We start from the raw sequence: 24,725 nt of genomic DNA on the forward strand, positions 1-24,725 counted from the left end.
GCATACTTCGCAGGAGTACACCATCATTTTCCAACAAATAACCCCTGTTCGCCAAACGGAAGATAGAGACAACCATACCCAACTGGAGTTAGATAGGTAGTTAAGTTTCAATGTCCTTTTGACTCCACGTGGCATATTATTTGAAATCCATTGACGTGTCAACCTGTGCTCCGCACTTTGCAGGGCTACACACCTAAAATCAGCTAGATTGGTCATTTATAGCAAGAGATAACGACTGATTATTTTCTTGACTTGTCATGTTAGCTATAACGTCTATTGAAGAATTTCTTGTTGTGTTTGTAGTTCACCACAATCTGCTGTGAAACTCACGCTTGATAAGAAAACATAGAATTTCAAAACCAATTCAACTTCTATTTTAATCATGATTTTAAATCCTGTCCAAGATCGAGAAAGACCGATTTACAAGTCAATCTCAAACCTGACGTATTTCTCAGAAACATGGTTTTAAAATTTATTTTAAGCGAGACGACTAGAATAAATCCAACGACCCATTCTTGGATGAGAAGAGACGTCAAAAGTTTTGAAACCAAGATTTTGATGCGAAGGTCAACCCTTAAGATGGGTCAAAGTTCATCGTCAAAACAGAGATGGGGAGTAATGTAGCTACTCAACTCCTGGGAGTAGAGGATTCACACTCTAAGCCAAAACACAATAGCTTCTCAGTTTAACGAGTTGCTGAGCCAACGAGTCAAACTCAGTTGCACACGTGTTTTAAAATGGAGAGTAGGTGTTCTGTATTAAAGTAATGTCGAAAATCGGTATCACTTGACCTGTTATTGGAAAAGACATTGACAGATCAACACCAATGGGGTTTGACACCCATTAATCGACGTACAAGGAATCTAAAACATTCTGATGGGCCATTTACATATAATATGAAGTTTCGTATTCAATGTATCTTGCACTTTCCAACACTCCAAACTTATTTTATTGATTAAGTAAGGATTTTGCTTTGTAGACTTGAGGTTCATCGTTCTCCAAAGACCTCTTTTGATGTAAGCCACTCCACTAATTGTTCATAATTTGGTTTATGATTCATGATCGAACTCTTGAACCTAAGTTAGATCAACTTATGTTCCTGTGAATGACTCTTAATCCTATTGGCACAGATATTTTAAATTAATATTTTTGACAAATTCTTAATTAATAGTTGTGTAATAGTTTTCTAGTTCAACTCTAATCGAATAACTTAAAAATTTATTTGTGCTGTATGTGCAAAAAGCATAGATTTTTTCTCTCGACATACACAACAGCACATCTTCATAAATATATTTAATTGTGTATCTCGAAGAAAAATCTACCTCTTCCACATGCAAGGAGTTATTTTGTTAGACTGTGTCAAAAAAAACAAAAAAAAAAACAGCACTCTTAATAATCTGGTTCACCTACCTCTCTCTCACTTATGTTTAATAAGTAAGTGATTTGTGCTGGAGTGACCTCATATTACACATTTTGACGTGAAAGTAGATAAGAATTATAGATGCTTTTTCACTTACATCTCGAGAAAAATATATATATTCTCATACAATTTTTACATTAAGACGTGAGATGTGAAGTCCATTCTTAACGTCACTTCAAACATTATTCTTTTTAATTATTTATCAGTTTTTAGTATAATTATATTTTATTTTATTATAGAGAGTAGAGGGAGAATTATTTTTCCCGGTTTAACCGGTAACCTAAACGGTTTTTCTCCCGATGCCTTAACGGCTTTCGAAAGTATTATTGGAACAATACAAATCACCACCGGTTGACTGAGGGGAGCAATAACAAAACAAAACGACTTCTGATCCACTACTCCAAGAGTTTTATAACGTTAACCAACTCCAGATTGTTTCACGAATGGAGCTTCGTTTTCATGGGTCTTAGTGACATCGCCACGTGTCGAAAAGCGGATATTGGAGTTGGGAACTTGCCAAACACCCGGAGTAGAGAAAACGCTGCAAACAAAGTTTTGCGAAAATAGATCGACATTTCTCTTTGGTGTCTTATGTTCCTCGCTATTATCTCCCCGTTTTATTATCATTATTTCTCGACAGCTTCGTGTGAGTGTGTTTGCGAGTGAGTATAAATTTTCAATTTTTTTTTTCCCTAATTTTTTCTGTGATCCTTGCGAGAGGTTTTTCGTTCCGCCTTAGTTGAAGATTACTTGATTTTGATTTTTCTTCTTCGTTTTGGATGAATCCGTGACAGCAAGGGAAGCAGAAGCGTTGGATTTGATTTCTTCGGTGATTCGATGTTTGATGGAGCACCGAAGAAATGCTAATCCTTCAGAATCGCTTCTCCAATCTTGATTTTCCAGAGAAGGAATCATCAAATACAAAGGAACGATGGATGTTGATTCGATGATTTTGTCGCAGACCAATCAGGATCCGGAGCAGAATCATAATCATTCCTTGGCTGCCACACCGATGTCGTCTATCGATAATCGCAGCGATCAGCTCGGTGGGACTGACCAATCTGAAGCGTCCGAGCCTTCTCCATCACCGCCTCAGGCGCAGCCAGCTTCGGTTGCTGGACCAAGGCCGGCTCCAACGTACTCTGTCGTTAACGCTGTAATCGAGAAGAAAGACGATGGGCCGGGGCCTAGGTGTGGTCACACTTTAACCGCGGTGGGGGCCATCGGAGAGGAGGGGACCTCAGGATACATCGGGCCTCGGCTTATATTGTTCGGTGGTGCCACTGCACTTGAGGGGAATTCTGCGGCTTCTGGGCCACCTTCACCAGCTGGCAGTGCTGGCATTCGTATGTTTTTCTTCAATCGCGCTGTTTGTTATCTTAATTGTTTATTATTCAATCCAATTTTGGTTTTCCTGCTATTGTTTTCAGCATGATGTAAACAAAATCCCTAATTTTGTTGAAATTGAAGTAATTTTAGGACTTACCAATTGAAACATGTACGGACATGGATTGAATTCTATTGAAATCTACGCATCCTTCAATTTTCATTCTACAAACAATCACTTCTGTGAGACTTAGACCCATAGCTCAGTTGGTTTGACACGTGGCAAAGCAATTTTGAGGTCACAGTTGGAGTCCAGCTTACCCATCGAAAAAAACAAAAATTTCTTTGAAAGAAACAGAGAAAAAACAGAAAGAAGGAAACATAAAGGGGCTATTCTACAAAAAGGAAACTTGTAGGCTTAGTGACAGCTGATGTTGAACCACTTATGATTGTTACAATTGTGGAATTGCAGGATTAGCAGGTGCTACTGCCGACGTCCACTCTTATGATGTGTTGTCGAATAAATGGTCTAGGTAAGCTTATAAACAATGGTTATTTATCTTTCTAGTCTGTAACTGTTCTTAAGTTCATGTTCTTGCACAGATAAATTAGGTGCTATTTGTTTAGTGATTGCTTGGTTTTCCCTACTAGAATGATTTTAGTGTGGATGTGTGCCTTTTAATGAACTTCATTACAGGATTACTCCATCAGGAGAGCAACCCTCTCCAAGGGCAGCACATGTGGCGACGGCTGTGGGTACAATGGTTGTTATTCAGGTTAGCATGGGGATTAACAATATTCCGATATGGGTTTCTAATTCACGTTTCAATTATGTTTTTTGAAAGTAAGTATTCATTGGAGTCTAGTCCATTTTTTCTTGATTCACATCTCAGGGTGGAATTGGCCCAGCTGGTTTATCTCCCGAGGATTTACATGTTCTTGACCTCACACAACAACGACCACGATGGCACAGGTTGGCAGTTGGCACCCAGCTAAGAAATTGCTTACACATTTTGTTAAGTTTCAGTATTCTTTATGGGCTAAATAACTTGTTGGTTTTTGTAGGGTTGTTGTCCAAGGACCTGGTCCAGGGCCACGTTATGGACACGTGATGGCTCTTGTTGGGCAAAGGTTTCTTTTGGCAATTGGTGGAAATGATGGTAATCGACTCCATCTTTTGTGTACGAGGCATTTTCCATCTTGTATACATTAAGTGGATGCTGTGTTTTAAGGTTTTCTTTAGATATGGTGTTGGTAAAATTTTGTTGTATATTTTTCCCAGGAAAGCGGCCATTAGCTGATGTATGGGCCCTAGACACAGCTGCCAAACCTTATGAATGGCGGAAGTTGGAGCCAGAAGGTGAAGGTCCTCCTCCATGCATGTGAGTTTTCCACCTCATTGTCTTGCTTTCCCATCATTATGTTACCTCCATTTAGCTGATTTCTGATTTATTCTTGATTTCCTTATGCAAATGTTTTGTCAAAATTGAATAATCTCTGTTTCACTTTGAATTCACTTCTCCCTTGTATTCTTGGGTAGGTATGCAACTGCAAGTGCGCGTTCTGATGGCCTTCTTCTGCTCTGTGGAGGGAGGGATGCAAACAGTGTGGTGAGCTAAAATCTTCCTTTGAACAATGTGTAGTTTAGTGGATGCCTAAATAGTATAATTTTCATTTATATATTGGATTAACTTCTTAAAGACTTTTGGGCCTTAAATGCACTGCACTAGTTTGTTTACATACTATATCAATTTGCAGACATTGCATTTGGTGATACATGTGGAGCAAACTAATCTTCCATGGATTTTGAAGAAAACTATACTCTGAACAACAATAACATGGTAATCTTTCATGGATGTAATTATATAGGGACAACTTTTTCTTAATAAGTATGTAGGGTTAGCCTTTTTTAAAAGAGAGTATAATAGGCATTTTATTAATTAAAAGAAAAGAGAAAAATCACAACACTACACAAAGTTAGCCCTAGGCGAACAAACTAAATCCCACTGAAATAGAAAATCTTCAAAGAAAAAGCCTTTGAACTATACAAATAGACTGTACCAAAAAAATTGAAAACTCAAAATGCTAATAATGCTATCTCATTCCCTTTGAATGCACGGGAGTTTCTCTCATGCAATATGCACACCACTTAAGGCCTTTTTTTTTTACGTCCAATCAAGCTTGAATGCCTTGATTTTGGGAAAATGCTTGTGACATTGATTATTAATTATTAATTTGGGGAAGAATTGAGATGCTTAGGAAGTTTCTACTCTGTATGAGGTGAGCATTTGAACAGGCATATGATGAATGCAATGTGATTTGTGGATGATGAATGTTGTACTGAAAGCTAGTATGCTTATGTGATGTTTCAAATGCAGCATTTCTATTTAATCATCTCTTCGTGCGTATCAGTGGTACAATAGTTTTTTTGCATCTTGTACTGTTTTCTATCAGCATCTTTCTATGGTGACTAAAATCATCTAACCCTTTTTTTATTCGTTCTTCCCGTAGCCGTTGGCAAGTGCATATGGTCTTGCAAAACACAGGGATGGTCGTTGGGAATGGGCAATTGCTCCTGGTGTCTCGCCTTCTCCTAGATATCAACATGCAGCTGTACGTTTCAATTTTCTTCCCCCCCACCCCCCACCCCCCCGATTTCTTATGTTTATTGCATTCTATCTGTCTTTGGATCATCAATCAATTTATATCTTACTTATCAATAAATAAATAAATAATAATAATAATCAATTTACATCTTGCCTCTTCTAGGTTTTTGTCAATGCACGGCTCCATGTGTCTGGAGGAGCACTTGGTGGTGGTCGCATGGTAGAAGACTCTTCGAGTATTGCAGGTAGTTTTTTCTGTTTCTTAAAATTATTGAGAGTATTGGATCTTTTTAAAAATAGAGGCTCTTGACCAATATGTTAAGCTAGCTACCATCTTTTGGAATATTCTCTTGCTTTGGGTTCTAACTTTAGACCTTCAACCTCCTGTCATATTTTAACATCATTCAGCTCTTCCCGTTATGGAGTATTACAGAAGATGTAGCAATCATTCTTCTGTTTAATGGTTGAACATTATTCTTAGTGACGCTTATATACCTTACCAACTGGTTATAAGGCTAGATAAGTATAATTACAAGCATGATCTGGGAAGAAATATGAAAAAAAGGTTCTAGTCTTATTTTTTTAGCATTCTAAGATTTGATAATTGATGACCTTTCTTAGAATCGCACACTGTCAATTGCATCCGGGCATCCTCCTGCCAAGAATTGAGTAAATATGGCAAAAAAAAACTATATCATTTCTGTTTGACCAACCCTAATGTGTGACCTTAGCATATGAGCCAATCATACAATTTTTTATCATATAGAAAGTTTTTGAGACTGTCTCAGGAGTCAACTTTTTCAGGAGTGAGTTTGAAATGGGATGATTGATTTATTGTAAAATTTATTTATGAGTTGGGGAACAGCTATGGCTGGGAAAATCACAACATTGCCATGATGCCTCCTCTGTCTCAGATGAGATTATTACCCTGATAGATGGTAGTAGGATAAGAAAACTACCATAATAATGCCCCCCACTTCCTGTGGTGGAATTTTTTTCGCAAGTCTGCATACTCTAGGATGGTGAACCTATCCTGGTATCTAGGAGTGGGTTGCCTAGTGTAGTAGTGAAATTTCATGGATATCATACAACTGTGTGGCATATGCATACATGAAAAAATGCGAAAGGATTTATAGGATTATTTTTCAATGATTTGATGCCACTATGCAATCCATTATATATCTTTATGGTAGTACAACGGTACTGAATTGAATTAAAAAGATAAAAACAAAATTCAACTATCAGAATAATTTGTGTTCTATGCCTTTATTTTTTGGTCTAATCTAATCAAGAAGTGAGTAAGTGAGAATGGATAAGTTCATTAGTGGACAGTGAATGACATTGTGAGTTCCTTGGCAATTTTATAGCAGATGATATTGTTTATTAGGAACATCTTCCCTACATACAGAAATTGTCTAGTTGTTAACTCAAATAACCTATTTATTTATTCTTTTTTAATTCTTCCATTTTTATCGTAAAATAGAAGCAGATATCCCATTGTCTGTAAAGCCATACTATATCTTGCATTTGTCGAAGAAATGGTAAAGTTGTGTGCATTCCAATTGATGATTTTGTTTTATCAGTTATTCAAATTGATGATTCTTCATGCAGAAGTTTTACAAATGCCTTCTTGTCTCTGTTTAGTGTTGGATACTGCAGCAGGAGTTTGGTGTGATACAAAATCTGTTGTGACAAGCCCTAGGATTGGCAGATATAGTGCTGATGCAGCCGGCGGAGACGCTGCAGTTGAATTGACGAGGCGCTGTAGACATGCAGCTGCTGCCATTGGGGATTTAATATTTATTTATGGTGGACTACGTGGTGGTAAGACGTGAAAGAGATTTTGTAACCACTCATCTGGGTGCATCCTTTGGTGCAATGTTTAGGATGAAAAGCTGCCAACTATTGTGGATGTTATGCATTGTTTTCTATTATAGCCAATAATTGTCTCATGTTCTGTCTAGTTATGACGTAATTTAGAAAGACATTATTACCTTTGTTACCATCAATAAAGCACTGGTTAAGAGAAATAGAGGATATAGGGTTTTGTGAGGTTGTCTACTGGAATGCGTATTCGGGGCCAGGGTTACCCAATTCGCTCTTAAGTACCAACTGTGAGCCAGTTTGAACCGAAACTGCGAACCAAGTGAACTTCATCATTTTACCCTAATTTTTTATATCTCCTCCACATATTAATAATATTTGAGATATCCCGCTAATGTTTCAAACTGATAGCATACCCGTTTGACCTTAGTCTATATTAATAGACTGATGAAAATTGACCAAATACCCTCATCTTCAATCTGTAAATAAAAGATTTGGATTTTTTCTTCCCAAAATCTACCATCTTTTTAACTCTAGTCATCACTTCCACCTTCAAATGCCCTCATCTCTGTCTACCTTCGCGAACTGGGTTCATTCTTGACTGGCGAACTGTGAACCTGAATTCGAACCAAGCGACTCCACGAATCAAGTAACATAGTTTGGGGCATCAGGAATATGCTACTGTCCAAAAATTCACAATGTACAGCTGTAGCACCGAGGAATATGTGAAACATCCCTTCTAATGTGCATCACACTGTAGTGTAGAATCTTAAGACAGTTATGAATTGCATCTTTATGTTTGGGGTGAAGTAGCATATTTTTGTGCAGCTTCACATGTCTGTGTGCTTATGCTTATGGATTGCGTCTGTGTTTTGGGGTGAAGCATCATATTTATTTGAACTGGTATTTTTGTTACAGGGGTGTTGCTAGATGACCTTCTGGTTGCTGAAGATCTGGCTGCTTCTGAAACTACAAGTGCAGCTTCACTTGCTGCCGCATCCAATGTACAACCTGGAAGGTATGGATTTGTTGATGGGGCAGTTGTGCTGGGAAGCCCTGTTGCACCTCCTATAAATGGAGATATGCTTACTGATACAAGCACGGAAAATGCCATGCTTCAGGGACCTAGGTAAGATACCATATACATCTACTCATGTGCACTATATGCAGTTAAATGGTACTTTGTTTCCTAGTTTTGGGATAGAGGTACTTAGAAATTAGAATAACTCATGCTGCAGGAGATTGAGCAAAGGCGTAGAGTACTTGGTTGAAGCATCAGCAGCAGAAGCTGAGGCTATTAGTGCCACATTAGCTGCAGCCAAAGCCCGACAAATTAATGGAGAAGTTGAACAATCACCAGACAGGGACCGTGGGGCAGAGGCCAGCCCAAGTGGGAACCAGAACACTAGTTTAAATAAAATTCCTGATAATGTATCAAATAACATCCCTCCACCTGGTGTACGGCTGCATCACAGAGCTGTCAGTATTAGGATTCCATCAGTGTCTTTAAATTTTCTGTTTCATTAAGTTCTGTTTGACTGAACTAACATGGAAACACATCTGTTTACATTGGCACAGGTTGTCATAGCTGCAGAGACTGGGGGAGTTTTTGGTGGTATGGTCAGACAGCTTCCAATTGATCAGTTTGAAAATGAGGGCAGACGGGTTAGCTATGGTACTCCGGAGAGTGCAACTGCTGCTAGGAGGCTATTAGATCGGCAAATTTCCATCAATAGTGTGCCTAAGAAGGTATTGAGAACTTTTCAAATGTAATTGAGCATTATAATCTGCCTACATGGCGGGAAACACGATTCTATATTCTGGTTGAAATTGTAGTTCCCACAAGGCTTTTAAACAGAGCTTCCAAATGGACTCAAGATACTGATATCACAAGTGTTCTACGTGATCATGATGATCCATTTCTCTTCTATTTTTCCCTTTTAATGTAGTGCCAAGAACGTTGGTTGAGAATTTTGAAGCTAAGTTGCTAATATTTTCGTAGGTCCATCTCTGCCTTTTAAAAAAAAAAATGCTAAATTGCTAATAATAGGATTTATTGTATTGCTATTAAATAGCTTGATTATGTACTGTTGTTTTTAATGCCCCAAGCATCGTGTCATCCCTGTCAATTTTCAGGTAATAGCTCATCTTCTAAAGCCACGTGGTTGGAAGCCTCCTGTCCACAGGCAATTTTTCTTAGACTGCAATGAAATAGCGGATCTTTGTGATAGCACTGAACATATATTTTCAAGTGAGCCGACTGTTCTACAGATTAAGGCTCCTGTCAAGATATTTGGTGATTTGCATGGGCAATTCGGGGATCTCATGCGCCTCTTTGATGAATATGGATCTCCATCAACTGCAGGAGACATAGCGTAAGCCTTTTCTTAATGCATCTCCTGTGCATGTCACACACAATCTTAAATCAGATATTCTACGTGTGTTTCAGTTTTCATTGTATGTCACCACTGGCATATATTAAAATAGTAGCTCTTCATGCATCTTTAGGGGAGCTGACCAGATTCCAGTTCACTAAATGAATTTTATGCCTACCCTCGTCATTTCGAAGAAAGTCTCGAATCAATCTGTTTAAGTGCATCTTCACATTTCTAGGTATGGAAAACAAAGATTGGAAGTAAACTAGAATACTTGCCATGGTACTCTTAGTTAGAGTCATTTCCCCCCTTTTGAATGGCATCTACACTTCGAAATACCAAGTCATCTCCCCTCCCTCTTGATCGAAGGATCCCAGTTTGAGGCACAGTAAGGTGCTCCTAGAGGAAGACCCAAATAGGGAGATGAGGCAACTTGACAACTCATACTGGCTGTTAGGAGATTAAGCTTAGTAGTACTCTTCAGGAGATTAATGGACAACCAGAAACTGCCTAAAAACTACAGAGGAGGCCACTAAACAAATCTGATCTGATCAAAGAGGCCTCAAGAAAAACTAGCGTGTTTTCGAGAAATTGCAGGTGTGACACTATGAGACCTCCCTCCTTAAGAATGAAACCTCTCAACGCTCCCTTAGTCATTGCTTTCCCTATCATTCTCCCAAAATCCTCAACCACAATATTAAATAGGAAGGGAGAAGGATCTCCTTACTTGAGCTTGTAAAGCTCTTGAAGCACTCAACAAGATTACCATTTTTTTTTTTTTTGATAAGTACTCAACAAGATTACCATTGCCTAATTAAAAACAAAAAGAGGCAGAAGACACGTAGCATGATCCAAGAAATTCACCCCCCTCTGAAGTCTATTCTTCTCAAACAAATACTCTTTAAGAAATCCCATTTCACATGATCATAGGCTTTTTCCAAGTCAATATTACACATAATTCCAAGATCTTCAGGTCTCAACCTAGTGTCAATGCAGATTGGCTGCTAACTCTCAGTTACTATTTTTGTGGGCGTCTATGAAAGGTCGAATGACAACTCGATGCATTTCTCGTCATCATCATCGTTGAAGTCAACACCATAACCATCCAAGGGTTTTCTCGGCTAATTGGGGTGATCAGCAATATTCTTTTCTCACCATTCATTTCTACATAGAGCCATATACAACATTAAGGCATGAGGGGCGCAATGAAGAATATTAAATCCACCACTTCATTAGAGCAGAAAGCTTGATTATTATGGTTCGGTGATATTCTTTTCTCACCATTCATTTCTACATAGAGCCATACACAACATTAAGGCATGAGGGACACAATGAAGGGCATTAAGAGTAAATCCACCACTTCATTGGAGAGGAAAGCTTGATTATTATGGCCAGTTAGTGTAGCATCGGGGCAGTGTTCCAACATGTACGGCTTTTGACATCATACATAGGTTCCATAACCTGACATATTCAATACCAAATTGAATGTGTGTGCCTCACATATTCATATATCACCTAGCATTATTGTAGATGGTATTTTTATGTTAATCTAGTAAATTTAAGATGACAATTTGTTGGGTAATGGTTCAAATATTTGTCTTTGATTTTGTTTTTATGCTACAGTTAGTTATACCAATTCTTTCACAGATTTTTCATCCATGTCGTTTTGTGCATTTGATTTCCAGTTATATCGACTATCTCTTCTTAGGAGATTATGTTGATCGGGGCCAACACAGCTTGGAAACTATTACTCTGCTGTTTGCTTTGAAGGTATTGCATGAACGTGCATGCTAATTCATATCTTTACTCTTCCTACTATTTGATTGCATTTGCATTGAATCAAGGTCTGCTAAGATTTTTCTCCATTTTCATTTGGTGATCAAGGTTGAATATCCTCACAATGTACATTTAATTCGTGGGAACCATGAGGCAGCAGATATAAATGCTCTGTTTGGCTTCCGGATTGAGTGCATTGAGCGCATGGTATTTATTATTTATATACTTGCATTATGTTTTCTGTTTTTTTCCTCTATTAGTTTGTTGCAGCCATTAACTTTACCTATGTACTTTTTTTTTATCAATACTTTACCTACGTACTGACAGGGTGAGAGGGATGGAATCTGGGTTTGGCATCGCATAAACCGGTTGTTTAATTGGCTTCCTCTGGCAGCCCTAATTGAAAATAAAATTATCTGCATGCATGGTGGCATTGGTCGATCAATAAATCATGTGGAACAGATAAAGAGCCTTCAACGCCCGATTACGATGGAAGCAGGCTCTGTTATTCTTATGGATTTATTATGGTCAGTGTATTTCCTAAGTGTTCCCTTTTTTCTCCTGCAATGAAATTCATGCTTCATATTTGATTGATTGTCATTCTTATTGGCTAGTTTCTATTTATAGGTCTGACCCAACAGAAAATGACAGTGTTGAAGGATTACGCCCAAATGCTAGAGGTCCGGGTTTAGTCACTTTTGGGGTAAGTCCATCTTGCTTACCTATTTCTTTGGTAGCTTGCGATCTGGTTGGTTTGGTTTTGAAAGCTCAAATTCTTTAAGAGCTGTTTATTTTGAATATTAATAAAGAATTGATTGATGAGCTGACTTGTGAAAAATGATACTGATATTGTTAAAAATAAGACACTATCCCTTCTGTGTTGGGGTTATGGTTCCCTCTTCTTGGAAGATTGTGCCTGTGTTTGTCCATCTGTTGAGGAGGCCTCAGTGGCTTTTCTAGAGGTGTTCCAATGTTTAATGGTTGCTTGATCAGGATTTTGTATCATTAGTATCATTTGATATATTTGATATAGATATGTCAAGTAGAATTATATTAGTTGTCTGTCTAATGGGATTGGTTGTCTCAATTAAGTGGTTGGCATAAGTATATATAGGCTGATGGTGTTGCCCATCCAGTGAGGGATATTCTGGATGTCAGGTGGGATCTTTGCCATAACAGGATATTCTTTTTTCCTTCGGACTTCTTCCCTGATTTTTCTCTTATTGTCTTTGTTGGGAAGTCTGAACTTCTCTCATGCCAACTTGAATTTATTATTATGCATATGATTTTTACCGTGTGGAAGAGCCATTCTGCTTGCACTTTCGATCATGTTTCATCATCATCAAGAAGGCCTTGATCCAATTTCAAATTTTTTTTTTTTGAAATTTCTACATCATTTTGAGATGCATTGGTCTTGTTTAAATCATATGGTATTGCAGCCTGATCGTGTCATGGAGTTCTGTAACAACAATGACCTCCAGTTGATTGTACGTGCGCATGAGTGTGTGATGGATGGTTTTGAGCGTTTTGCCCAGGGTCATTTGATTACTCTTTTCTCAGCCACCAATTACTGCGGTACGTTGGACAGTGAGGTCCGCACCTCTTTGAAACCTAATTAACTGATTCAGCCATCTAATTAGGTTCTTTGCGTCTTTTTACAGGTACTGCAAATAATGCAGGGGCGATCTTAGTTTTGGGAAGAGACCTCGTGGTTGTTCCGAAACTCATTCATCCTTTACCACCAGCAATTATATCACCAGAAACATCACCAGAGCGCCATATAGAAGATACATGGATGCAGGTTCTGCCGTGCTCTCGTTAAATCTTTCCTTTTGTACAAGATTGCATTTTATAACCGTGCATTTTCTTATGGGCTTGATCTGGTCACTGGTTTTGTGTGATACCAGGAACTTAATGCTAACAGACCACCAACACCAACGAGAGGCCGTCCCCAAGTTACGAATGACCGGGGTTCTCTTGCCTGGGTATAAGATCTATTTTCAGAAGTTCGATATTCTTTCAAAGGCCTTACCCCAGCTTGTCTTAGACAAAGCATCAGGCTTGTAAAGGAATTCTTGAACATGCATCAATATCCCTAAGTCAAGTTTGAAGGTTTTCACCAGAACCCTCGATTCTCATGACACAAAAGGGTTGTGCAGGACAGGAGGTAATAAAGCAGTGATTATTGTCCGGAGGTTACTGGTGGTGGGGTTAGTTGACTACTACTGTTTAAGGAAAATACGAAGACAGCAATGTGAGGTCCTCCAAAAGTTCTCTCTTGTATATTGAGCCACAAGCAGGTAAATTTTTTATAGTTTTGTTTGATAATTGGAGTGGTAGGCTGGTAGCGTAATGGGTATTTGTCACGTTAGTTATAATTCTTTTTCCCTCCACTTTTTAGTATTTTTTTTCGCAAGAGAACATGTCTCAATATGTGGTGAGATATTAAGTTTATGTTGTCGTGTCATGTATCATAGAGGCGTTGCCGTTGCACCACAGCGCCTTGTAATTTCCCCTTGTGCTGCTTGTCTATGTAACTTTTGTGTGAAGAGAAGATCCATTTTTTTTCCATGCAGTTTGAGAAATAAAAAAAAATTACGAGGATAGTTCAAGGTCCGTATTTTCTTTCTTTCTTAAAATTGTCCCTCTTTTTAACCCGCATTATGAAAGAAAGGGGAGGGGGAGAGAAATACTTAAGTTGGGCCTATCACATGATCTCTCAGTTTAGGCCATGGTTTGTTCTAATTCCAAGGCTTTCTTTTTTTAAATCTTGTCCGATTCGACTCAAATTAATCGGATATCTCGTCCGAGACGACTTGGTCTCATTCTTGGACAATATGTCAAAATGAGTTTTAAACCATGGTTTGGGCAAGATCATGAGATAAAACACTTAATGGTGGTATGTTATTCATCCTTTTATTTTTTTTTCACCATGATTGTTAATTTGAAATGCATCTTTTATATTGTACGTAAGTCAGGGGGATTGAAATCATGGATTGAGAAAATGTAAACAAATAAGAACAAACTTTCACTAACAGAAGATGAGACTACCGGATTGAATGGAAGAACAGGATTTGGTTATCTTATTTCAAAAAAACATAAAAATTAAATAAATAAGATAGGGGTTGGGATGATGATGATGATGATGATGCATGGTGGGGGTGTAGAATCTTCAAAAATATTAATTTGAAGTTGAGGGAGGGGCTAAAAATGGGTTTTTGCCAATAGTAGATGAATGAGTGAGAAATATGGCTTTGGTATATAATACACGCTTCCAAACTGATGAAATTCCCCTGTTGACCATGGTCTTCTACCCTGAGAAAATGACAGAAATACCATTCCCTCAACCTCTTGTTCCTTTATCAAGTTCCTCAGTAAAATAGAAAAAAGAATAATTGACTCTTCAAGTAATCTGCTTCTTCAATAAATGGACTTGATACCATGTTTAATATTAGAGAAGACCCACATGGACCATTGGGTGCATCTCTGTTTAAAATAAACCCAGTAATTTACGAAATAGAAGAGCAGAAGATTGAAATATGAAGATGATTCCCACAAATCCATCTCGTGAGATATCTTGGACGATATTTTGAAAATTTCGGCCACATCAACTGGGATTGTGTAGATTTTGATTAAAATCATTTTTGTTTTTAGAATTTATAGATTTTATTATATTAACTAAAACGTGATTTTATAATTAAACATTTTCTAATCTATCATATTTTATTAAAAAATTATAATTATTTTAATTTAAATGTATGTAAATCATTCATTATATACCAAATTAAATTGATTGACAAGATGTCAAACCGAGTTTTGAAACCATGGATTGAGCTACATCCGTTAATTGGCCAGTGCTGGAATAGCTGTGAGACGTTTATGCTTCCATGTGCTAACCCTTGTCCGTGTAGCACAAGGACCCTTGGAAAATACATATTGCACAAAACAAATAAAGTGCTAAGAGGAATTTTACTAACAAACTTATCGGTTTTTTTTTTTTTTTCAATTTTCTAAATGTAATCATTCAAAAATTGTTCAAACATGCATATGCCTATCAGAAGAAGAGAAAAAAAAAAGCATTTGAATAAGCAAATACTAGGGGTATTTTTAAGAAAAGAACATCGCTGACACTAGTTTACTAGAAGGGCCATCTTCATTATAGAGGTTTATTTATTTATTTTTCTTTCGTTCTTTCGATAAGTATTAGGTTACAATATTCCTCTCAAGAAATTTTCGTTTATCACACAGACAGCTATGACTGGCACTAATCCAAGCTATTTACAGACACACAGACAAGGATCATAACACAATTCCAGTAACTATGGATGCATATACTTTTAAGTTTGTTATGGGGAAAAAAAGAAGAAACAAACCAATTTGTTGCACTCAACCCAACAATCAAAGCCTCACTGATCAATCAACATTTCCATTGTAACTGCTGGTGTCCTCGCTGCCGCATTCGTCTGCACTATAATTAGAATCATCAACCTTCATCACCTTGTTGCACATGGATACAGCATCACTGGGTGGTGCTGTTACATCTATCCAACCAAGAACCTCACCCTCAGGAGCTCCGGGATCCTCAATCCAATCTCCTACGATGATGTTCATTCCCTCCAAGCATATTGGGTCATCCATTCCTTTTGTCAGGGCCTTGCTTACTGCTGATTGCCTTAAAACATTTTCAGAGAAAAATTCAGTTCTACACTTCCTACAGTGATTTCAATACCACAACTGAAAGACCTAGAAATGACGTCTTTGTGTGTGTGTGTGTGTGTGTACCCGACTAAAACCAGAACTGATCATTCTGGTTCTAGTCTACTTACTTCAGTACCAGAACTGAATTAAGTTATCTGTGTGTGTGTGTGGGTAGTGCCAAGGATGTCAAGTTCCTTTTGAGAAAGCATTATTCCTATTTTCTTTTTTATCTTTTAATACAACAGGTGGGTACCTGACTGCAACCAGAACTGAGGGATTGGCACAATGGGTCTCATTGGTAGGTGTCAATGGTACCCGACTACAACCAGTACCGTTGCATGAAACTGGTTCTGGTACAGGGTACATTGACAACCCTACTCACCAGGGCACTGTTTGCCATTTTTTTTGCAGTTTAAATGAATTTGATAAAGCGAGATGGTTAGGATAATCTAATGTCAAGATATTGGCGTGACCCATTGATATGAGCCAAATGCATGGTGGAGGCGGGGAGCACTGCTTGTTCCCATTCTCACGCCGTGATGAGTAGTCCTATAGGGAAAATACAAAGGGGAGTCAAAATTACCTATCTTGAAGGCGTAGATTATAGTGGACGAAGATGAGATCATTCAACTTATCATGCTCCAACCGATTCCTTTTATTCAAATGGGTTCGCTCAAACATGCTCCAATCTTTCTCACAGCGGGTACCACTGCATGTCTGACTTAAAATCCTAACAGCAAAGTTTTGCAGATCTGGATAGTCTGCTGCATACAAGGACCACCACGTAGCTACACAAAAAGAAAAAAAGGCACACTAATGACTGACATCACATACAGTAAGAATTCATACTTGGAAGCACCAAATCAAATGGATGCTTACCCGGAGCCAATGATTCACGACCCCGCAGTGCCACGGGTCGACTGAAATCCCCTGCAGCATCCTCATAGAAAGTTATGTGTCTTGTTATCATATCCTGGGCAGTTAAATTAGGTTCTAGGGTTTCAATACAATCAAGTAAGCCCTTTTGGATCACCTTGTTAGTGGAGAAGTTAGGGTTGTAAAATATGGACGGGTTAAGATAGTATGCAGCTGAATGGAGTGGGCTATGAAGTTCTTCTTCCCAGATATGATCAATCACCTTCAAGTATGGAAAGTAGTCAGCTTCCTTATTGTTGAATGCCACAATGATGCTCTTCTTCGCCTTTTCCATTGCATCGTATATATACCCCATAGAAGGCCTGTCGTCACTATCAGAAAGGTGTAAAACAGTAATAAGAGGCTTTGTGACCTTCAAAACTTTCCCACACAATGACCAAAATTGAGGATCCACCACGATATCTGACACCTCAAGCCCTGCCCTTTGTTTAGAGAAAACAGATTGCATCCACGTGGTACTAGTGAACATCTGATGGAGAGGGTCCTTCAACGATATGATGCTTTGCAATGTTAGGAAGTTAGTTGTAAACCTTGTAATGGCTGGCCTAACAATATCTCTTCCACCTGTTTTCTTCCTCATTAAATTGAGGACCCAAGCATGGTTATATATGAATTGACATATTCTTTTGGCTTTTATTAACACCTCTTTCACGTCATCCAATTTTCCTAATTCCTCGAGCATTAAATCAATACAATGTGCAGCACAGGCGCTCCAGAAAAAGGTCTTGTATTTTCCCATTAACATTTTTCCTGCAGCTTTATAGTTGGGAGTAGTGTCTGTCATGAAATGTACAATATTATTGGGTCCCACCTCTTGAACGATAGTGTCAAATAGAACAAAAAGTGCCTCGGAAGATTTTGACATCTCTGATGCATCGACAGATTTAAGGAACAGAGTACCCTTGGAAGAATACACCAAAAAGTTTATAGTTATACGACCTGTAATGTCTGTCCACCTATCAGCCATTACTGAGCACCCAGTCATGTCCCATGACTTTCTGAGTTCTTGACATAGTTCTCCTGCTTCTTTAACACTTTTGTTCAACAACTTTCCCCTCAAAGAATGATACGAGGGCATTTTATACCCAGGGCCCACTGCTGCAATAGCATCAGCCATCAGTTGGAAATGCAATGAATTTGCTGCGCTGAATGGTATGCCAGCATCATACATGAACTTTGCGACAGCCATATCTGCTTGGTCCAGGCTTTCTTGGGAAGCGAAAGGTAAGTGTGGAGGGGCTTGAGTAACAGGTGTCGCAGTTGGAATGAGTTGCTTCTTGTGTCTCTTTCTTTTGCGAGGTGTTTGTCCATCCCCCTCTTTTACCCTTCTTCTACCAGTATTGGTTCGTGTGGACATTGCCTTAGGGATCCTTTGCACATCATCGCTTTGTCCTTCTTCCTTGCCGTGCAAGATGGAGTTCAAGGGATTCTTTATAGTTTCTGATTCTTTCTGCTTCTTTAGCCTTTCCAAAACTTTGAAACCTAAATGTTGTTGCATTTGTGCTTTAACATCTTCAGGTACTTTCTCACACGGGGCTATATTTCCCCTTTCCCCAGCTAAATGTTGCTTCAGTCTGGAAATTCCACCCCCAAGGATCACTTTATGACAATATCTGCACTTAATCTTTTGTCGATCCCCATTTACCATCATTCCATGGACCCAACCAAGATCAGTGGCTCTGGGAGGTGCCGAACCCTTCGACAGAACATAAATTGAAAGAGAAGAGACAGATGTAACAGAAAGTATATCATTGCCTTAGAAGCATACGACGAAAAAGATGAAATGATATATGAGCACTTGAGAATTGAAGTTGGTGACTTTATGGAAACATGCAAACAAGAACATAAAGACAAATGCAAAACAATTATTACTCGCTCATTCCTGCATTGAACAGTTGAGAAGGCATCAAAGAACTCCCGAGTCCCCACCATGAGTTGTTGATGGTCTGATTTTTAAGTCATAACCACGAACAAATAAGGTAAGTAAGCCAAATATTTAAAGAGAAAAATCCACATATTCTAGGAGGGATACAAAGAAAATTTTCTTCAATGATTCAAAAAACCATCCTCTTGGAAGAACATATGCCAGATATTAGATAGACTGTTGATAGCAAGGAGGAACAAATTTCCCAGGGGATTTTTTTCTCACCCTGCAGGAAAATGCTTTGCCCAGTGGTATAGAAACAATCACCCATGTAGGTGGGGAAAGCGACTTCCATCAGAAATTGATTTTCCCAAGAAAATGCCAAAACAAACTCAACTAAATGAGGCTGTTGGCAGAAAAATCATTTTCTGGGGTGAAGTTCCCAAAAATCAAAAGGATCCTTCATTAAAAACTTAAAACATATAACATACAGGTGTCCTTGTGCTTTACACTAGTGATTTCTATACAACATAATGCAAGTTTGTCAACTGTAGAGTCTTGCATTATGTAACAAACTATAACATAAGAACTGACATTAGACTTTCTAGAGATAAATTAGGTTTTGACAACAGAAGTTTATAAAATAATTATGAGAATAAAGAAGATAGTAAACCATTAGTCATTTGTTGGCGGGCTACTTCTGCTTCATGCAAGGTCCGCAAACTCTCCAGTCTAGCAGCTGCCATCTCTCGGTCTGACTCATCTGACTCTGTATCCTTCTCTTCAGATGATGGTGCATTCAGAGCTTCTGCATCTACTCTTTTTTGCTTCTTTTCTGTCGTTCTTCTCGTCTTTCCTGCAGCTAAGTGTGCTTTTATGAGCTCTCTTACTTCTTTGGGGACAGCTTCACATCCCTTAATTTCCCCCCTTTTACTAGCCAAGTGTTTTTTGAAGCGAGTAACACCTCCAATCATGGTCCTATGGCAGTAATTACATTGCACATGGTGCCTATGTCCCCCAATCATTTTCCCATGTTGCCACCCTATGTCTCTAGCACGTGGCATTGTAGTTCGCACAATACCAACTATGGGCAAGCAACCCAAACCTTTGTAATCTGTGAATATGTGATACGCTGTGCAATGACAAACTAGACATAAGAGATACAAATAAGAGATGTGTAAAAACATAGGATGTTCACGATGAAATATTAAGGTATTGCAAACAAGAAAGTATTTACAAAAATACATACGAATTAAAAGAAAAGGAGATGAGGTACCCCGAAATACATATTGTTCCAATGGAACCTTATAGTCAATATTATGTACCAAAGAAAAGAAAATGCATACGTATGAGCATCAACTATTAAGTACAGTAAGATATATTTCTCAACTTCTCCAGCTTCTCTATGAATAAGATCTGACATGCACTTAGGGCCTATTCATTTGCAAAGAGAGTATAAGGGTAAAATCGGTTTGCATATTTTAACAATGCTTATCTTTCTTCAATAAAAATGGATTTATTTGGACCCCATCAGCAATTCCTTGCATCTCCTTCTTTTCTTTATTAATTAAGTGTTGCAATTTCACTCGATCAAATAAAAGAAACAATAGGAGAAAATATTAACTATGCAAGATATATAGTTCATAGGGGTTTAATGGAGGATATGGCCCTAGATAGAATTAAAAAACGGAGCAGGATTCATGTAGCAGACCCCAAATAGTTGGGGCAAGAATAAGCCAAAAATAATAATAAAGCAAAAAATACAAAAAGAAAGATGAAAAATGAAAAGAATTAACCCCAAATATTAACCTTGAGTTTTCTTACACACCCAACAAAATAGATCAACATATAAGTTGATAATACATTTATTCATATTATAAGAAAACCCTAAGGAAAAAACAAACAAGAGATAGTTTATAACTACAAGTATTAAAAAACTAACAGAAAAAAAAGGCATGTAAACAAATTGCTATGTATACCCATCATTGTTATGCTATCATTATGAAACAGAAGAGAGAATTTCATATGTTGCCCTTAATGGTCATTTTACCCTTTCAGTCAAAAATTGCCAAGAGGTGTTCAAGTCAAAAATTGCCAAGAGGCATTCAAAGTATAGATATCAACTGCAAGTGGCTATGCCTCCACAAGCTCCCCAACAATGTATGATATGTGCTTTAGTGCAAATGAAGAAAGGGATGCTGACTGTGTAGTAAGAAAAATGAACATATTAGAGTTGTCATTGACATTTCCCAACTAAAAAGCAGTTTTCATCTTATGGACACAAGCAAGTGATTAGGGGGAATTATGGATTATCCCACATATAAACACCTTATGGACAGCAAGCGGGGAACTGAGATCTGTGGATGTTGGAGACTAAGTACACAAGTGTGATCGTAGATTGGAATGTCTCCAAACATAAAGGAGAATGACCACATTGGAGGTCTTCCCAAAACTTGATAGTATCACATTCCCCTAGCTTGTACCTGATACCATTTGATATAAAAGGGCGTGCGCGAAGATTAGAGATGCCTTTCTATTGAAATAAGGGAAGCAGCAAAGAGAATAAAAATCACACACAAAGCACAATTTTATTGGAAGTCACGAAAACAATACAATTTTAGGTAAAATTGCCTACGTCCATGGGCGGTGACGAAAGTTTCTTATTGGAAGTCATGAAAACAATACAATTTTAGGTTTTCCAGAGAACAGAATATATATATAGGGTGGCGTTCAGAGGCCCTAAAGTGAGCCAAACATTTTTCAATGTATGGGTTAGAAGTTTCAGAATGGGCTGATTTTTTCTGAGGATGATCTCTATGATGAGGAGATCATTCTCACCAAAAATCAGCCCATTCCAAAACTTCTAACCCCATTGAAAGTGGTTTACAAAAATCGGGCGGGCCACGATTCTTCAACTTGTAAACTAGGGTTAGAAGTTTCGGAATGAGCTGATTTTTGGTGAGGATGATCTCTTCATTGTAGAGATCATCCTCACAAAAAACCAGCCCATTCCGAAACTTCTAACCCTTGTTTTGAAAAATGTTTGGCACAATGTTTGGCTCTCTTTAGGGCATCCGAACGCTCCCCATATATATATATATAGTGTCCTAAGGCTTCCAACGTATTTTCTAGTATCGAAAATAGCGTCAGAAGTTGTACGGATGCCAAAAAATGTCGTGAGGCAAAGCCATACAGGGGAACTTTGTTACCACTCAGGGGGTGGCACTCTATGACGAACTTGAGTTCTGCATACCTCCACCAAAGTAACCTGAGATTCGGGCCAAAACTAACACTTTCCACACCCCACAACCATACAGAGTTCAAGGGACTCTCGAAGTATAGCCATTATAATCAATGCCATATCATAACTGATTTCCATAGCCTATAATTTTCCTCTCTGAAGTACAATGCCATTTAGTGGGACCGAAGTCATTTTTTTAAAGCTTTTTCAGTACCACTCAGCTTCTTATCATAACATAACTTAGCCAGTCCACTTAACAAAATTTTCGGCTATTTTCCTCATTGTCCCATAGAAAGATTTTAATGATTAGCTTTACACACCAACCAAAACACAACTTATGACTTACAACACAGTTATGAGGGCCTTGCACAGTTGCAGGGCATGTCTACTCCCATCCCAAGACTCCTCCCAACAATTACATAATTCAAATGCAAAATAACTAAACACCCTTTCTAATATATCTAACAGATTTATTACCCACTAAGCCTACAAACAGAAAGACAATTCTACTTTCTACCCCCCATAGAGAGTAATGTGAAGGACACCAACAGTGTGAGTTCATGTAACAGTAAATGTGGAATCTTGAATGTGGTCATAGTGTTTCCCCTTCAAATGAATCTGAATTTTCCAGTACAAAACTACAGAGACTGAGAAAAAACAAATTTTTGAAGCATTCAAAGAAGACTATTTGCTAAAATCAGACATATATAGCAATTCAAATCCTCTATAGTTTATCCATTAAGAACAAGGATCAGATCGGACTTACTACGAAAAAAAAAATCCTCCTCCGATACAAAACGCAGAGACCGATACGACAAATCCCAGGTCAGAACAGTGAATCTGAAATCCATGGAAGACGATCAGAGAACAAAAGCTAAGAAATCAAAACGAGAGACAGAGAGAGAACTGTAACAGATCGATCCAGTTTGATTAAGTTTTAAACAACGTACATTTAGATCGATTTCCTCACGTACTCTGGAATTCGAGAATGTCGGGGGGATTGGTTTCGGAGGATCAAATCGTCGATTAAGGAAATCGCTTATCGTCTCGGATGACGAAAGCCCGATTCATGAGTATGGAAAAAAAAAAAGAGGAGATGTGTATCGGAAAAAAACGGTAGAAACCCTAAAACGTTTATCGTTTCTGCTAATAGTTAACGTACATGTACTAATGTATGAAGCATGAGAACTGTATATTGTAACGTTTCGTTTCGGCTCTCGGGTCGGTCAACGTCGCGGAGCGTGATTAATGTAACGATTTCTTTGCTTTTTCGGATTTTTTTTTTCTCGTTTTTTTATTATTATAAATGTTTTCCGAATTCCGATAAGGTTTTTCTATTTTGATAGTTTTGATTGGTTTTAGAGAAAACCACAGATACCCCTAGGTTTTCAAACTGATAACATGCCCCTTGGCTTTGGTCTTTCATCAGAGAGATATTACTAAAATGACCAAAATGCTCTCCTCTGAAATCTCTAACCAAAAACTTCCTACTTTTGGGGGTTTTTTTTTTTCCAATCTTCAATCTTGTCATTAATCCAAGAGGACAATATGTGACTTCAAACAAAATAGAATAAAGGGATAAGAGATTCGTTTAGTCGACCCAAAATCTCTAGAATAAGGATTTGAGGGATGACGAGATTAGATAGCTAAGTTGAAGATGAGGGAAAAAAATTTACTCTGAACGTTGAAGCAATGGGGATTCTTGTGTAAAAACTAAGGGCATGTTTGGATACCAGGAGCAGAACTACTCTTCCAAAGAATAGGAGCTGAAATACTCTATGGAGGAGCTGGAAAAGTAATTCTGTGCAGAAAGGGCGTTTGGCAATCAACTCTGTGAAGTACTGGCAGAAGTACTTTTGTGCTGGAAGTCTGTTTGGGAACCATACTGACTTCTCATGACTTTTAGAAAAAAGACCAGAATACCCTTATATTATACTAGTTACTGTTTTTTATCTTTTAGTGTCATAATATGCCTTCAAACTATACTATTTTTGATATTTTAACTATAAATATTAATATAATATAATATAATATAATATTTTAAATATTAAATATTAATATAATATGTTTAAATCCATTATACTCAAAAAATTTTAAAAAAATTGACAGACTGTTTTTGACATAATATGACATAATATTAAAAAAAAAAATTGACAGACTGTCTTTTAGTGTCATAATATGCCTTCAAATTATACTGTTTTTGACATTTTAACTATAAATATTAATATAATATAATGTAATAAATATTAATATAATGTATTTAAATCCATTATACTCAAAATTTAAAAAAAAAAATTAACAGACTGTCTTTTAGTGTCATAATATGCCTTCAAACTATATTGTTTTTGATATTTTAACTATAAATATTAATATAATATAATATAATATTTTAAATATTAAATATTAATATAATGTGTTTAAATCCATTATACTCAAAATTTAATTTTTTTTTTTAAATATTAATAAATGTTTCTTTCATTTGATTTTAAGGGCAAATGAATTAGGAATATTTTCATAGAAAATTAATAAAGTTAAGGGTATTTTGGTAAAACGAACCGTTAGATTTTGACTCCCCGCAAGATGAGTTTTGAGAAATAGGTTTTCTCGACTTCTTCACAAAGAGTAATTTCTTGCTCTTGCGCGGAGTAACTCTTCGAAG

General features: G+C 37.6%; 2 protein-coding genes across 7 annotated transcripts; one reads left to right on the plus strand and one right to left on the minus strand.

The window, feature by feature from the left end:
* The first annotated feature begins 1,929 nt into the window (after positions 1-1,929).
* Positions 1,930-13,943, plus strand: LOC147385430 (serine/threonine-protein phosphatase BSL3-like). 2 transcript variants are annotated; one of them, XM_086423354.1, is made up of 22 exons: positions 1,930-2,082; positions 2,215-2,766; positions 3,219-3,279; positions 3,444-3,522; positions 3,640-3,719; positions 3,812-3,906; positions 4,029-4,128; positions 4,287-4,356; positions 5,258-5,359; positions 5,516-5,597; positions 6,997-7,176; positions 8,095-8,305; positions 8,415-8,655; positions 8,755-8,925; positions 9,313-9,551; positions 11,237-11,321; positions 11,436-11,534; positions 11,655-11,854; positions 11,955-12,030; positions 12,767-12,902; positions 12,989-13,128; positions 13,235-13,943. In XM_086423354.1, the coding sequence occupies exons 2-22, from the start codon at positions 2,352-2,354 to the stop codon at positions 13,316-13,318; spliced, it is 2,946 nt and encodes a 981-aa protein (XP_086279480.1). In that variant the 5' UTR covers positions 1,930-2,082; positions 2,215-2,351; the 3' UTR covers positions 13,319-13,943. The 2 variants fall into 2 exon arrangements, with proteins under 2 accessions (XP_086279480.1, XP_086279479.1); XM_086423353.1 differs by having other exon boundaries at positions 2,015-2,766.
* A 1,518-nt stretch (positions 13,944-15,461) lies between these two features.
* Positions 15,462-23,342, minus strand: LOC147385431 (uncharacterized). 5 transcript variants are annotated; one of them, XM_086423359.1, is made up of 9 exons: positions 23,017-23,342; positions 22,833-22,906; positions 21,154-21,308; positions 20,876-21,027; positions 19,499-19,957; positions 18,834-18,907; positions 16,905-18,657; positions 16,609-16,813; positions 15,462-15,999 (listed from the first exon to the last, which is right to left on the minus strand). In XM_086423359.1, exons 5-9 carry the CDS (start codon positions 19,887-19,889, stop codon positions 15,741-15,743), a joined length of 2,682 nt encoding a protein of 893 aa, XP_086279485.1. In that variant the 5' UTR covers positions 19,890-19,957; positions 20,876-21,027; positions 21,154-21,308; positions 22,833-22,906; positions 23,017-23,342; the 3' UTR covers positions 15,462-15,740. The 5 variants fall into 5 exon arrangements, with proteins under 5 accessions (XP_086279485.1, XP_086279482.1, XP_086279483.1 ...); XM_086423356.1 differs by having other exon boundaries at positions 19,499-19,972; XM_086423357.1 differs by lacking the exon at positions 20,876-21,027 and having other exon boundaries at positions 19,499-19,972.
* Positions 23,343-24,725: the final 1,383 nt, after the last annotated feature.

This window comes from Akebia trifoliata, chromosome 14 (genome assembly GCF_017979445.1).
Source record: "Akebia trifoliata isolate Shusen 1 chromosome 14, ASM1797944v1, whole genome shotgun sequence".
NCBI lineage: Eukaryota > Viridiplantae > Streptophyta > Magnoliopsida > Ranunculales > Lardizabalaceae > Akebia > Akebia trifoliata.

What these genes read in the sequence shown, in the direction of transcription:
- LOC147385430 (XM_086423354.1), top strand. Translation starts at nt 2,352, where the DNA reads ATGGATGTTGATTCGATGATTTTGTCGCAGACCAATCAGGATCCGGAG. An exon ending in GGAGGGATGCAAACAGTGTG is followed by an intron (nt 4,357 to 5,257) that starts GTGAGCTAAAAT and finishes TTCTTCCCGTAG; the next exon opens with CCGTTGGCAAGTGCATATGG. An exon ending in CTAGATATCAACATGCAGCT is followed by an intron (nt 5,360 to 5,515) that starts GTACGTTTCAAT and finishes TGCCTCTTCTAG; the next exon opens with GTTTTTGTCAATGCACGGCT.
- LOC147385431 (XM_086423358.1), bottom strand. Translation starts at nt 19,889, where the DNA reads ATGCCACGTGCTAGAGACATAGGGTGGCAACATGGGAAAATGATTGGG. An exon ending in CCGCCAACAAATGACTAATG is followed by an intron (nt 18,908 to 19,498) that starts GTTTACTATCTT and finishes CTTAAAAATCAG; the next exon opens with ACCATCAACAACTCATGGTG. An exon ending in TCGTGAATCATTGGCTCCGG is followed by an intron (nt 16,814 to 16,904) that starts GTAAGCATCCAT and finishes CTTTTTGTGTAG; the next exon opens with CTACGTGGTGGTCCTTGTAT.